Below are 15,602 nucleotides of genomic sequence, written 5' to 3' on the forward strand. Positions count from 1 at the left end.
TGCCTCACCACTTTCTCAGGCTTGGCTCTTGTAATTATAAGCAGAGCACCATTCGAAGAAATGAGGTTGTGACTATAAGGCTTTATAAACCATTAGTAGTATTTTAAAGTCAGTTCTGAATGGCACAGGTAACAAATGTAACAATGGTAAAACTGGTAAGACCTGCTCAGATTTTTTTTTTCGAGTTAAGATTCTGATTGTTGCATTCTGCACTAATTGCAAGCGATTGATGTTTTTCTTAGGTAGTTCTGTTACGAGTGCATTACAGTAATCTAGTTAACTAAAAACTAAATTGTGAATTAATTTTTCAGCGTCTTGTAATGTTATAAGAGGTCTAACTTTTGCTATATTCCTTAAGTGAAAAAATGCAGTCCTAGTAATCTGGTTAATATGTGATTTAAAGATTTGGTCAAAGTCTGTGACTACCCCTGAATTCTTGATCAAGTGTATTTCTAATACCCATGCTATTTCCATATTTGCCAACCAGTACGATTTCTGTTTTTTCCTTATTTAGTTTGAGAAATGTATTACTCATCCATTCAGAAGTACTGCCAAGAAATTGGATCAGACAGTGAAAAACATCTAGGTCATCAGGTGCTATTGATTAAATAAAGCTGCTATAGCTCACCTTGTGTTTTGAGATTATCTGACCTAATGGAAGCATATAGATTAAAAAAAAGCAGCAGGCCCAGAATAGATCCTTGTGGTACACCACATACAATATCATAGATCTCCGAAGTACAATCACCACATCTAACAAAGAATTTTCTACCTGTTAAGTAAGACAAAAACCAATTTAAGATGTTGCCGGAGAGCAGTGTTGCCAACTTAGCGACTTTGTCGCTATATTTAGCGACTTTTCAAATCCCTCTAGCGACAATTTTTTTAAAAAGCGACTAGCGACAAATCTGGCGACTTTTTCTTGTGTTACTGGAGACTTTTGGAGACTCTGATGTGTCTGTACTGACTCTTCTCAACTTGCCACAGCCGCTGCCGGCCCCTCTCCCGTCCCAAAGCACTCACAGACAGGCCCGTCCTCTCGCAGGAGTCCCCCCCCAGCTGCAGTTACAGCAGGAGATGCTCACTCCTACGAGTCTCGACTGCAAATGAATTGCCCATGCGCGAATCCGCCGTTAAGTGATCCCGCCCTGGCTTATAAGCGGGATGTAAATTAAAAATATCCTGTTCCGATGCATATTAAAAAATGTTCTTTGTCTAAAATAAATTGCTGCACAAGAATAAATCGCTGCATTTGACTCAAACAGCCTCATTACTTACCTCATCCACTGTGTGTGTGCTTCTCTGTGACTTTAGCATAAACATATAGCTCGCTAGTTCATCATGTCTCAGTCAAAACTATACTCTCAGAAATTCAGAAAGGAGTGGGAATCAAATCCTGAATTCAAAGGATGGTTGAAGCCTTTTATTGGAGATAATACACAGGCATACTGCCTGTATTGCAAGACTGATTTTTATGCCAAACTTTGCGATATAAAAAAACACATGTCAACTCAGAAACATACACAAAAGGCAAAGCATTACAATAGTTTCACACAAAACAAACTGCCATTTATTTCAAGCTTCAAATAAGTGTCACGTAACTTTATGAAAGCCATATGACAGAATTGTCTCTTACTTTCGGTTTCTGAATTTGCAAATAACTTGCATGTGCAGCATGCATTATGCAAATTACGTGATGACGTCATCTAGCGACTTCTACGACAGCCAATAGCTACTTTCCTTACTGACGAGTTGGCAACACTGCCAGAGAGGCCCACCCATAGTCTAAGGCGATTTATAAGAATAGCGTGGTTTATGGTATTAGATGCTGCATTGAAGTTTAAGAGAGTATGAACAGATATGCGGCCTCTGTCCACATTAAAACTAGAATTACCAGAGCCTACGAAAAAACTTGTAGATCCATCCCACCTTAAATCGTTTCTTAAATCCTTTCGCACCTCTCTGCCAGCGTCTTTTGTCTTCTGAATGTGCCGATAAAGACAAGTTGCAAGCAGCCGGCTATTCCATCTCTCTACTGACTTAGAACGTGCATGAACTTCTTCCAGCTCATGCCTTGATTGATTATCTGGGAGTGAAGTGGAGTTTTAGAGTGGAAATAATAGATCGTTATTTGGAACACATGCGTTTCATGTGTGTTCCGTTTCTACAGTAATCTGTGTAAACACATTTTTAAAACAGAATCGTTTTTCATATTCTAGTAGTAAATGACAAAATGTAGGCATAAACTATACGTGAAGCCTGAAGTCCAAATATCAAAGAAACACTTTCACAAATGGTACAAATATTTGAACAAGTGAGCTTTTATTCAAAAATAAATATATAACTGCAGAAAAAAAGCAGTGTCAGATTGGGGGGATTGGGAAGTATCCTGAACGCGACTGAGAGAATGAAAAGTGGCTAAAAAAGAAAAAACAAAGCTAACCTTTACAAGTATCATAAATTACACCAGATGTTACAGACTGAAATCAAATGTATGTTTTTATTCTAAAATAGTAAGAATAAGAGTAGTTCACTTCTCAAAATGGAGTTGTGCGGGATTGAACTCATGACCTTTTGATTACCAGTCAGGAGTTGTTACCATTACGCCACCGAGGCAGTTGTAGTAAATATGTGTCAATGTGGCATGCTAACGCGGCTTTTAAAAAATTTTTTAAATGTTTTTTTAAAAATTTTTAAGTTTTAAAAATGTGTTTACACAGATTACTGTAGAAACGGAACATACATGAAATGCGTGTGTTCCAAATAACGATCTATTATTTCCACTCTAAAACTCCACTTCACTCCCAGATAATCAATCAAGTCGGTGGGGGGATGGAATAGCCGGCTGCTTGCAGCTTGTCATTATTGGCACGTTTAGAAGACAAAAGACGCTGGCGGAGAGGTGCGAACAGATTTAAGAAGCGATTTAAGGTGGGACGGATCTACAAGTTTTTTCGTAGGCCCTGGAAATTCTAGTGTTTAAGCATGAAACCATTTACTACGTTGAGCAGTACAAGAACAGTACAGTACAATTTCTGTACTATGGTTTGTTCTAAAACCTGACTGAGACTAGTCAAGAATAAAAACTGCCATTTCTCGAATTTTACTTAAGAAAGGCAGGTTAGAAATTGGTCTAAAGTTGTGAAAGACAGGAGCAGGGGTTTAACAACTGCAGTCTTTAGACAGTCAGGGAAGTAAGTACATTATCAATTAGCACTTCGGAGACTTCTTTAAAAAAGCCTGTTGGTACTGGGTCAAGGAGGCAGGTGGAGGGTTTCAGCTAGTGTAGTTCAGGTAGATCTAGTGCAGTTTAGAAACACAACTTGGTTAAAAGGGTGTAGCTGGCGTTTGATAGGATTAACTTTAGGAAGATGTACAATATTGTATTTAAAAAACATAATCCTCACAAGTAGTTTTAAGGAGGCATTCTATTGAGTGAGCGGGGTTTAGAAGACAATCAATAGTTGAGAAGCAGCTTGAAATGGTAGTTATTTGTGTTTACACTGTTTTGTGCAGATTTTTTATCTATAATCTGTTATAGTTCTAGTACAGTGCACATCTATAGGTGAAATGGTAATTAAGGTATTCAAATGTATATGCTTTTCATACTTTTTTTAGTTAGACTATGGTTTGTTATTATAGTGCTAATAAAGTGAACATCTAAAGTTAAACTCGCTACAGAATTAATCACATCCTAACATGGAATCATAGAATATATTAGGACTAAAATTATGTAGTGGAGAAAGGCAGGTTACCTTCATGATTTTGTCTTAGAGGAACCGGGCATCAGATCTGTTTGGATACAGACCACCTCATCTGTAGAAGTGCGGTCTAACCCAGAAAAGATCCCAGTTTTCCACAAAACGGATGTTTTGTCACTTGCAGAGGCCTCTCATCCAGTTAAAGCAAGCAGTCGACTGTAGAATTCACAGACCTTCTAGCCAAAGGTTAAGGGCCCGAAATGATGATTCGAGCAGCCAGGGACCTGTTCTTCTTGGCTTGAATTAGGGCTGCAAAGTCTTTCTTTTGAATCTCTGACTGTCACTATCAAAGGTCGTTTATGCCTGCATTGAGTATGATGATCCCAACATCCTTGTGCTTTTCGATGACTGTCAGCACTCTTTTCATAATATCTCGTATTTATGCACTGGGATAACAACAAACAAAGATTTATGTTTAGGGTATGAAGTACTGAGGTGGCATACATTTGGTTTCTCATTAACAAGTACATCACCAACGTCTGCCAGTACGGTGTGATGGGGGAGCGGCGTGGGTCAAAGCTGTTGTGGATGGTGATGCTTGCCTAAACCAACGGAAGCGATCTAATCTTAAACTTCCACCTGCGTTGCTGAAACAGCCAGATTCCATCATCATTGTCGCTTTGAGTAGGAGCAGGGGCTAAAGTCAACTGGCCCAGTGAGCAAATGGCACGGTGCAGGGCTTATGTTAAGAGTCGAACTGAGTTGCATCGAGTTCAGCTGCTGAGGAGGTCTCTTTTAGCAGCTTTCTAAATAAGATCTAGATGAGAATCACCACATGGTGAATTGTTATGTGACTTTGGACAAGTATGCTTACTTTATATTAAGTAAGACTGTTTAAGTTAGGAAACAAATGTATATGTGCATTCTTCATTTTCATAGAAGTGATAATGAGTTATGTGCGAATGTCAAGGAAGAAATGAGAATTGAGGTCTCTGATCCTTGATTTCTTTAGATTATTGTTAAGACTTGTATTTTAAAAAAGAAAAGGTCACTTCCATTAAGTGAGTTCAGTTTTTGGTTATTTCTGCTTAGCGCTTGCATTGTCGATGCAACTTATAATTTAATATTTCAGCAAAGGTAGGGTATTTTCAAATCTAGGGTATTTTCTGCTATACATTTTTCCTATTGAAGAAAAACTAGCTCCAGTAATTTGAAGTAAAATTTCTAGTGTTTTAAAGTCTTGTTCTCTATATATTCTTTCAGACAACTGTTTTTGGCGTACTATTCAAACTCTGGGGTGACTTTTGTAACTTTAAAAGCAATGTTGAAGAACAAAAGGTGTTGCCGACTCTTGAAAAGAAAAAAGAGAAGCATTTAGAGAAATTGAAGAGAAAGATGAAAGAAGAGGAAAAGCGAGCTAAGGTAAGCTAAAAAATTTAAGGACCTTTTTGTTTAAAGGTAAAATTTTCATCCATTTTCTGACCCTACTTTTTCCATTACAGGGTCAAGGGGAGCCACAGCCTATCCCGGCAGTATTTGGTGCAGGGCAGGAACCAGCCCGGGATGGGAAGGCAGTCCATCGCAGGGTACACTCATGCACTAACCCACTTTCATTCATACTTTGTCAATTTAGAATTGCTGATAAATACAACATGTGCTGCTTTGGAATGTGGGAGGACACCGGAGTGCCCGGATAAAACCCACCAGAATACAAATGAACGTGCAAACTTCACAAAGACAATGACTGTGGGGAATTGACTCTAGGTCCCCGAAGCTGTGAGACTTCAAAGGCTAAACATTGTGCAGCTGTTATGTTCTAAAATTTACAGTTGTTCCAAAATAGATGATAGTATTTTTTTTAATTCATTTATCTAAGCACTTCTATTTTTCTGTGCTATCTAGGAAGTAAAAGAAAGCAGGAAAAAGGCAATCATTGCTGATGATTTATTCGGTGATCGTGAAAGTATACATAATGGCAGCCTTTTGGGAGGACATGCATTAAAAGATTTTGGACATGATGCTTATAATTTACAAGTAAGAAACTTCAAATTGTATATGATGATTCTGGCATATCAGTAGCATTCATAAAGACATCCATTAATAAAATATACTTTAAGAGCCATGTACTCCTCAAGATTATTTAAAATTTCAGCTTTGGTTTCTGCTGTTTCGGTTAAGGGGCTTTACAGTTTACACTAGCAAAGAAGTGGTTGTTTACTGAATAATTAATCTAATGAAACAAATTGTTAAACTGAATGTTAACTCAGTTTAATTAAATGAATAAAATTTTACAGTAACTCAACAAGTTCATCACTAAAACGTTGCTATAGACATTACTAGACACAATATACTTTTTTTTTTCTTTGCATATGTATAGTATGTGTGTATACTGTGTGTGTGTGTGTGTGTGATATATATAAATGTTAAAGAAAGGCTAATAATGACATTCAAAACTTTGTTGTCACTCAGATGTCTTGGTCATACTCAAAATACATGGAGGCTTTAGAACAGGAGAGGTTATTATTACAGATGCATAGCGAGCAAGAGAGAGCATCATCTACTCTGTCTTCAAATCCAGGTAATCTGTTTCTTACAACATTAACATTTTATAATGTCGTATATAGTGGTTACTGCACTAATGCAAGTGTTTGCACTACATTACAATGAAACAACTATACCAAAGTCCAAGATTACTAGCCTGAAAAAAATGTACAACTAAATATATGGCATATGGAAAATGAGTATTATACCATTTCAAAGTTTCAGAATGAATATTTAGTGATAAATCAACATTTTTGACAAGATTCAGGGATATTGTCCTACATTTACAATTTCTGAATAGGATCTACTGGTTTATATAGACACTCTATACAGTATATATATATATATATATATATATATATATATATATATATATATATATATATATATATATATATATATATATATATATATATATATATACACACACCCCAAAGGACATTATGCTTTGACTGTATAATGTATTTATTATGCTACATATGGAGTAATGGGTGTATTTCTGGTCACTATGATATAAAAGGGATGCAGCAACAGAAACTGTGCAGAAGAGAGAAACTAAAGAACATGTCCTGTTCTGACAGGCTTGTGGAATTAAACCTTTTTACTCTTGAGCAGAGAGGGCTTTGTGGGGACAGGTCATCAGGATTCTCAAATGCATCAAGAAATGTGTTCCAACAGAGTTCTGTTGGTTAAGATAGCAAATCACATACTCCGCATAAGTGGAAATTATAGGAAGGTGTATTTAAGATTAAGCTAGGAAGCAGTTCTTCACAGAGAGTTGTGGGAATATGGAACAAACTACAGAGTTGTGTAGTTGAAGTAGAAACCTTGGTACTTAAAGATTCTTATTGTAATTTAATATGTGCTTTATTTATCTACTTATACAGCTTACTGTACATGTTGCAGTTACATAAAATGTAAACTAATGGTGAGTAGAGAAATAATAGTTGGGGTGGGAGGAGAAGGTGTTTGGCAGAAAAATACATATTGCTTCAGTTCATATTAGAGCTGAGAAAACAAAATATTGCAGCTAGTGTGCATGGCATAGAAAAATCAAAAAATTTGAATTACACCATTCTGTAGAAGATAGTGTCATAAATAAATAGTTCCCCTATTTGGTGCGTTAAAAGGAAATGTAATGATTTACTTAATGAGGTAGAAGTACATTATAAACAGAATAGCTATGTTAGATATTTGTAATATTAAAATATGTGCTTCAGTTTAAATGTTTACAGTTTAAATTTTCTCAGTTGTAATACAAGTTAGTCATTTTGCAACCTCTGATAGAGGTCCTTTGAAGGCTAGATCCCCAGGAAAAGATCAAAACTCAACATATTACTAATCTCTGGATTCAATACAGTCTGAGATACCCCATGTGCTTATGTTTGAAATTTATAATTTTTAAGCTTCTGGGAGTGGCTCTTAGAGGGCTAGGACCACTGGTAAAAGATCAGATATCAAAAATATTACCATATTCGTGATCAGCCACCTCAAAAAAATCATAAAACAAAACTCCACATGCCTATAATGCCAGTCCCTACTTTTTTGAGATTTGGTGAAAAGGAGTAACTTCAACCACTTATATCCCCTGCGGTTGGTTGATGTGACATGCACAACTTCAAGTCCTTCTGGTCATTTTTGCTGAATACACCTATTGTTTGTTTTATCTTTATCACAGGGTTGTAATTTCATGCACAATACTGTATATGGTCCAGAAATTACCTAAAATTGAGGGTTTATCAGGTCTATAGGGACAAAAATTGGGGGTGGTGGGGCTCCTTTGACGTCTTAAATAACTAGAAATCAGAGGAGTTGAATGGTTTATCATATGTGGGTATTTTCTTATACCAGTGAGTCTGGAGGCGCTGGACAAAAAAGAGATTTTAGAGCATCCATATGAAATTTTAATAAACACGATAAAAAAAAAAATATCATTTCTAACAATTTTTCAGTCAGGAACTTTGTTGTTATACACACTAATAAATTATCAAAATTACATTCCATCTAGAATCAATATCAATGCTGGAAACACTTGATTGAAAAAAAAAAATACCATTCATAGGACAGTACAACTCCTAAGCATTCAACCAAATGAAAGCAGCCAAATTATGGTGTTTTTTTTTTTTTACCACATTCTATAACCCTGTCAATTGAGCAGAAGACTTCTGCTTAAAGGTCTATGATAGCTTGGTGAGTGCAAGGCTAGCAACTTTAAAAAAATAAAATTAAATTAAAAAAGTGTTTTGTATGTTAATTGACTTTCTTTCTGGTGTGTGACTGTGTTATAGACGTTAGCAAGGGTACTGATATAGTTTACAATGAATTCTATTGACTCTTCTGATTTTTGTCAGTTTGTACCAGGTTTCATCTAGTGGAGACTGTGAACTACTTGAACAAAGCCTGGTAGTAATGAGTCCACTGCAGGAACCTTCCTTGAATGAGATACTAGTGGTTGAAAACAATCTACAACAACAATAACATTCATTTATATAGCACATTTTCATACAAAAAGTATCTCAAAGTGCTATATAAAACCTATAAAACTTTATCTAGAAAAACTGATAGCATTTTACTTAGTTTTGAAAGTAGGTGCTACTCTTATTTTTGGCAGTCCATTCCTGATTTTCCTGTGATGTTAATGCATATAAAAACCCCAGTTAGGGGAGTTAAGTATAATGAAGTTTTTCTCTGAAATTTTTCCCCTGAATGGTTTCAGGAACTGGTAGTACTGTACAACTGAAGATGAATGAAACACCAATGTGCTTACCTCTAAATGAATAAAATCAGTTGTGTGTAATGGTGCTGGATAGTGGTGATGTATGTTGTTCAGGCATGCAAATTGGAGCTTCTCTGTACTTGGTAGATGTAACAATAATGCAATTATTACCAATAATATTTAAAAGGGAAGTTGAGGCAAAAACAAACTACAGTATTTTAATTACCGGTATATAAAAGTGTAATCTGTGTACTTGCATGTATATGTCTGAGAATATTTATTTTGACTAAAGTACTTTCCATCTCCAGTTTCATCAAAAGGCAAATGTACACAAGAGACCAGTAATGGCTTTGCAGTACATTCTTAAGCAATATTATTTGTTTCTCCTCTGTTCTTTTAAGGAAATAAAAACAATAGAGATGCTCTGTTAAAAGCATGTCAGTTAGCTGTGTTATTGTAAGCATAGTCTTTGTGATGAAGCACATAGCATACATTTCTGAAAAAAATGACAGTAAGACTGCGCTATAAAAATGTCATCCCTGAAAAGTGAAGTTTTTCTTGGTGCAAACAAACATTGACTTCAATAATTGTAATTTATCACTGGTTAGTAGGGTTAGGCATAACACGATCCACAAGCAGCTTTATAGTAATTCTGAAACAATGGAGACTTTGTCTTAAGTTCAGTGATTCAGTATTGGGAAATAATTATTTTTACTGCTGCTGCTGTACACTAAAGAGCAGCTGGATATTTTTTGCATTATTTTGATTATTTTTGTGTTGGACTTTTTTGTTTAATATCTTATTTAGTTTTGGTTGTTTGTGACACCATACAGCAATAGCAAAGGACTGTTTTATTGTGTCTTTTTGAAATTAAAATAACAAGAATGAAAAAAAAATGATGCTTTGATTTTGGGGCAAAAGATATTGGTTTGAATGACTTACACTACCAAGAGGTGAGAAGAGCTTGGGAGACTCCCACTGGTTTTTTCGAAAAGCAAATGCAAGCAGTCTTTCATGAACATCAGTGTGTCTTCTGACAATCTTAGGAGGCAATGAGCCCTGACTACAGTAGTGCCAAGTCGTGTTTTTTTGAAGATATCTTGCTAATGGTTCTTTTCAGACTATTCTGTAAGATACCGTAGAAACATGTACTTTTTCTATAAGCCATCCAGGTCCATGCATGTGCAATTCTGTGACAGCCAGCGCATTGAGGTATATAGCATGGACCACAAACAGATAAATCCAGACATTCAAAGATGAACTTAATGCAGTTTGTTTAGGAGTTTTAAAATGAAAATGAAAGCTTAAAGCATTCCCTGCAATATGCCTTATAAAACACCCATTTCTGATTTTAAATAAAGCTTTCCTACTGTAATTCCTTATTTACTAATATCCTGCAGTTTAATACCTTTAATAACTTGTAGTTTAATTTTTATCATCAAAATGATTGTGCCCTTTTTTTTAATTACTTGTGATGTTCGTAAGACTGTATAACTAGAGGAGTAGTTGTGATGCTGTAACTGGAGCACATCTTTGATTCATTCTTCTTTATAGTTTTATGTTCTGTGACCTTGTATACCTTTAGACTGCATGATTGATTGTTAGCACTGTTTCCTTGCCTCTGCAGTAAAACGGACTAATCTGGCTGGCCAGAGTACAGTAGGTGTCTTCTGATCTGCTGATGCAAATGCTGTTCCCGTGTTCGTGACGCGCTGCATTCCATTAGGGTGCCTCTGTCTCCAGCTGCTGTACATAAAAAAAAAAAAAAAAAAAATATCAGACTTTTGCATCCTGAGGATCTAAGGTGTTCATACTACATTTGGTTTGTATGGCTTAAGTGATTTTCAAATACCTGAAGAATACTGCCAGATGATGGCCTTCATCTTTGTCTGTCTGTCTCTCTCTCTGTCTCTGTCTCTGTCTCTCCAGCAACAAACTAAACTAATTCAGTCTTCCTTTATTGATTTCAGAGACATCATCAGTCCACAGCTCTAAGTCTGAAGGCACCAGAAGGACAAAACAATCAACTGTGTCAATTAAACCTCATGGCATGTCCCTAGTATCCTGAAGGATGTTTTCTGGACAGTCCAGTCAAATATATTTTTAGGGCTGGATGTCCTTATTAGTATTTACTGAAAAAAGCCCACAAAGAATGTCACATTCCTTTTTTTTAATATTTGCTTTACTAGGAATTATTGTGCATTTGAATTGCTATTCCCAATAGAGACTGATTACAGAGTAGACTGATATACCATAAACTTGGTATAGTTGAATGAACTCAGTAGCCTTTTGTGCAGGAGTCATTCAGTTGTCTAGGAGCATTTGTATTAAAACTAAAGTTACCCAAATGCTGGAAATGAGTTTGCAAATGTGGGTATGTGGATTTAAAGTATGAAGTACTTTAAATACAGATCCACCTCCTCTTACTGGCAGGGGCATATCTTGTGACTAATTTACTTAAGCTTTAATTACTTACTTTTAAAATCGAGACAGTAAATTTCACTCATGCAACTATCTTCTGCTAAACCTGCCTTATCATTTCTTTCTTTTTTGTTCTCTTGAATAATTTTCCTGGTACTCTTTCCTACACTAATATGATTTTTCTATTTAATTGCTATTCAAAGACTGATCATTTTGGCATATATAGATGTACCATGAATATCTGGTGCTAAGTGTTAGTTTTTTGGGTGTGTATTAAATACTTTCTCCCTTAATAGGCCAAGCTAAAATAATCAAAGTTCTTTCTCTCTTTGTGTGTCTCTCTCTCTCTCTTTCTTTCTCTGTCTTGTGAGTGGATTTTGAAAAACATTCAAACCCAACTCACCGTTGCACTCCCTTTTTCTTTTCAGTAACTGAATGCTTAATCCTTTTCAGCCTGATAGAGACTGGAGGCAGGGTGATAACACCTTACCTTGGCTTGTGAGAGTACAACGGTACTTTCTGACTGCATCTTCTTGTTTGCTGGTATATTTTCATTCCGTTAAGCATCAACTGGTCTAACTATACTTCTAATGTTAATTATGGAAAACAAATGTTGCATTTTTGTTACTTTTAAATGTCTTGCAAAGGGCAATAATCTGAAAAAATTCTGTGAGAGCTCAGAGTTCACCAGGCCCTCTGAGAGGCAAGTACAAGCATTCTGAGTTATATCAGAGTACCTCTGTTGATGTGTATAACATTTCCTACAGCTAATTTAAAATGTTCAGCAACATTGATTTTTGAGTAAAATAAAGTAAATTAATGAAGTCTGTCCATAATTGTTCCCTTTATTCATGATTCTTCTTAAAATGTAGACCTATGAAGGTGATGTCCGTTCCATCTAAGGATGAAACAAATTGTTTTGTGAGTAGTTGGCTGTCTTTCTTATAATGGTTAAGGGATTTGTTTTTTCCATCACAAATGCTTAATCCTTCAATCTAAGTAGATAAAAAAGAGTCATCAGTAGGTCTTATGTTTGCCTTATTTGCAATTACAGAAGGAACAGTATATAATACCTGACAAATGCAGATAGTTCACCTTTATACACTAAACACTATTTAATACATGCTTTCCTTAGTTGCATGTATTTATTTTTTATATTTCAGATTTTCGGGGTAAACTGTATACAAATGTACTCAGATTTGGAGTTTAATTTAACTAATTTAGTTTAACACATTGTTTCTTTATTTATTTCATGCTAGCTTAACAACCATGTCTTCATTTCTTTTCTTAATAAATAACACAATTAACCCTTGTTCCCATTATCAGGGAAAATTGCAAAAAAAACAATCAACCTGAGAAAGATGCTAATGCCAGGTCTCTTCCTGCCTCCTCCCATTTACATTCCAGAATTTAGAAATTTTTTGAATATTTATTAGCCAATGTACTTACAGTACACTACATTACACTAGCTACTATTAGCTCGACTTCAGAATGACTTCCTTGGTGGATAGCCCTACTTCTAATATCAGCTCTTCAAAGGTCTGCCTCTGTATCAGTGGCGCAGCCTATTAAATGTTATGTTATTATCTGATCCTTACTTTATTACATTGGATTTGGTTTTGCCCTTACAAACTAAATTGCAGATTAAAATAAGGACAAGGTGACATTTGTAGATATTTTGAAAAAACTTGAACATAATGATGGAAAACCATCTAAATCAGCTGACATTTAATTATAATGTGAGTTTGGACGAGGTTTGTGGATGCAGTAGCTCCTCTTGAAACAAAAGTGATTAAAGCACATAGAGACTCACCCTAGCTTAATGAGAGTACTTGCACTCTGAAATTAGAGTACCAAAACTCGAGCGTAAATGGACAGCTGTCATGATACAGCACATACAGACAGTTTTTAAAGGTATAATAAAGCACAGTTAAATGAAAGATGTAATTTATTGGATATAAACATATTGACAATTTTGCATGTCACAAATATATGAATTGGTTTTATTTTTTTGTGTAACGGTGGTGTTTTAGTCTGTTTTTTATAGTATATTACTTTGCTATGAGTGTACTATGTATCGTCCCTCCTCACTATTTTCTGTTTGACATAGGCAGTGGGTATCCTAGAGTGGCCCGGTGGAGGGGATGTTGTACCACTTTGCGTACATCCAGGGATAGCCATGCAGTCTTTTAACAACTTGCAACTGATCTGCAATAAAATGAATAACTTCTTTGATGTTGTTAGAGTCTCATCATTAGAGCCCATTAGCCCTGAAAATGCATTGCAGTATTTGGGCTGCTCCTTGCTCAGAATGATGTCTCATAAGGGAAGACCAGTGCTGTCATTAAGTTTTAAAGTGGTCATAACTCATTCCCAAATCAAAAAGTAGACTTATTATGATGTCGCTAACCAATAAACCACCTGAGCCCAGGCATACGCATTAACTAACTTGTGGGATTGTTTTAAATAAAACGTGTGCATAAATTACACAAATTGAGGGAACATTTCAGTTAAAATGTGTGCATGAATAGTTTGTTGTTCCTACATTTTTTCTTTACATGTCCTTTCCAGGCCCACTTATATTACAGATGTGTGGTTGTATATATACATTTTTATTATCTTGCTTTTTAAATTAATTATTTTTAGTTTAAGAACAGTAGTGTAGGTTAGATATAAAATTAAAAATAAAGCTTTTATAGTTTTCTCTCTCTATATAAAAAAAAAAAATCCTGGAATGGAAAAGTAAAAGACCTGCGAGACAAAAAAGACTGGCAATGGAGCGTCTCGCAGGGACCGTAAACTAGACTTGGTGCCAAGAGATTGTTCCAGGGTTAGTCTCGTGGGGACATGGAACATAAGATTCTTGCAAGACACACCCTTCTCATCAAATAATAGCACGGACAGCCAACAAAACATTCAGTCATGTAAAGTCACGTGGCACACACAGATCCTGTGCTCTAAGCAAAGAAGAAAGAGCAGCGCGGAGAAAAGAGACCCAAGGTGCGATACACATGCAGAGAAAGGTACAGAATATGAAAGCAGTAAAATTCGAAAGTATTGTAGCGTCCCAGCCAAGCTGAGGCCTTTTTTGTTTTAAGTGACTGTTAGGTCCGATCGAGGGAGGGCAGAATACAGCACGGAAGACTGATAGCTGGGTGCTGATTGATGCAGTAAGGGGGAGGCGAGACCCATTGGAGAGGGTGCTAGAAAATTGTGTTTGGGGTTATAAAGTCGGCGATTGTTAAAGTAGAACTTTTGTGACACTTTATTACGTCAGTCGCTACAGTATCAAAAAAAAGATAGTACAGATTGCATTGACACAAACAAAAGGAAATTAGTTTAACTCGGAGAATTTCAAAAACGGGGTTTAACTTGCATGCATTTATTGGTTACTTTGCAAAAAAATTATTAACTGCTGATTATGTGGATTGTTTTGTCTGTGCTGAAAATTCCAAACAGAGAAACCTGTCCTGAATTATGGTACAAAGTCATTAAACACAAGTCTGACAGACCTCATTTAATAGATTCAGCATATTGGGACATAAAAGATTCCAAATATTGTTTTTATAGAAGTTCTGAAATAAAAGTGAAACTAATGAAATAGCAACAATTCAAAGAAAAAAAAATCTTACAAGTGTGTATCCGGAAAACCAAAGCGAAGCGAGCAGGGGGCAAAACCCCCTAGTCATTTAAAAATTAGAAAAATCAAAAGAAGAAAAATAACTTTAGTTAAATATTATTTGAGATCCAAAAAAAAATTCATAATGTGAAGGCTGTGCCTGCTTCATGACTGTGTTGTTCAGTTTCTACATTCTGACTATTTCTGTATTTATTTTGAAGAAAGCACAAAGGTTACCAAACACTGGCAACTAACTGTCTGAAACAAAAGCCTTGTGTTGTTGATTAAGATGTTAGGTTGGTTTATTTTATTAACTCTTTTAGGGCGGATGTCGACTTTTGTTGACAACAGGATTGAGGGCAGATGATGACTAAAGTCGACATCCATGGGGGTAGAGGGTGATAATCATCTGTAAACGTTGACAAAACTCACCATTACTTTATAGGTAGGCGGTCCTTGTTAGGAGGAATGTCGAATCCCTGCATATGTGTGAGGAACGTAAACAATACCTAGAATGGCATCAATATCTGGCGAGAGCGGAAAGCAAATACGAAAAGCAAAATACTCAGTGGATGATGTTTTATGTATGTTTTATTATTTTGAA

At 35.8% G+C, this 15,602-nt stretch overlaps 1 protein-coding gene across 2 annotated transcripts in view; it reads left to right on the forward strand.

The window, feature by feature from the left end:
• The window catches only part of LOC120515665 (regulator of G-protein signaling 22), a 120,236-nt gene extending 108,033 nt beyond the window's left edge, over window positions 1-12,203 (forward strand). Inside the window, exons 25-29 of one of the 2 annotated variants that reach the window (XM_039736877.1) lie at window positions 4,965-5,123; window positions 5,204-5,287; window positions 5,604-5,735; window positions 6,171-6,279; window positions 10,929-12,203. In XM_039736877.1, the coding sequence (XP_039592811.1) occupies window positions 4,965-5,123; window positions 5,204-5,287; window positions 5,604-5,735; window positions 6,171-6,279; window positions 10,929-11,026 (582 nt within the window). In that variant the 3' untranslated portion in view covers window positions 11,027-12,203. The remainder of the gene's footprint in view (window positions 1-4,964; window positions 5,124-5,203; window positions 5,288-5,603; window positions 5,736-6,170; window positions 6,280-10,928) is intronic. The other variant, XM_039736878.1, reaches the window with a different exon arrangement.
• The last annotated feature ends 3,399 nt before the right edge of the window (window positions 12,204-15,602 follow it).

This window comes from Polypterus senegalus, chromosome 15 (assembly GCF_016835505.1).
Source record: "Polypterus senegalus isolate Bchr_013 chromosome 15, ASM1683550v1, whole genome shotgun sequence".
NCBI lineage: Eukaryota > Metazoa > Chordata > Cladistia > Polypteriformes > Polypteridae > Polypterus > Polypterus senegalus.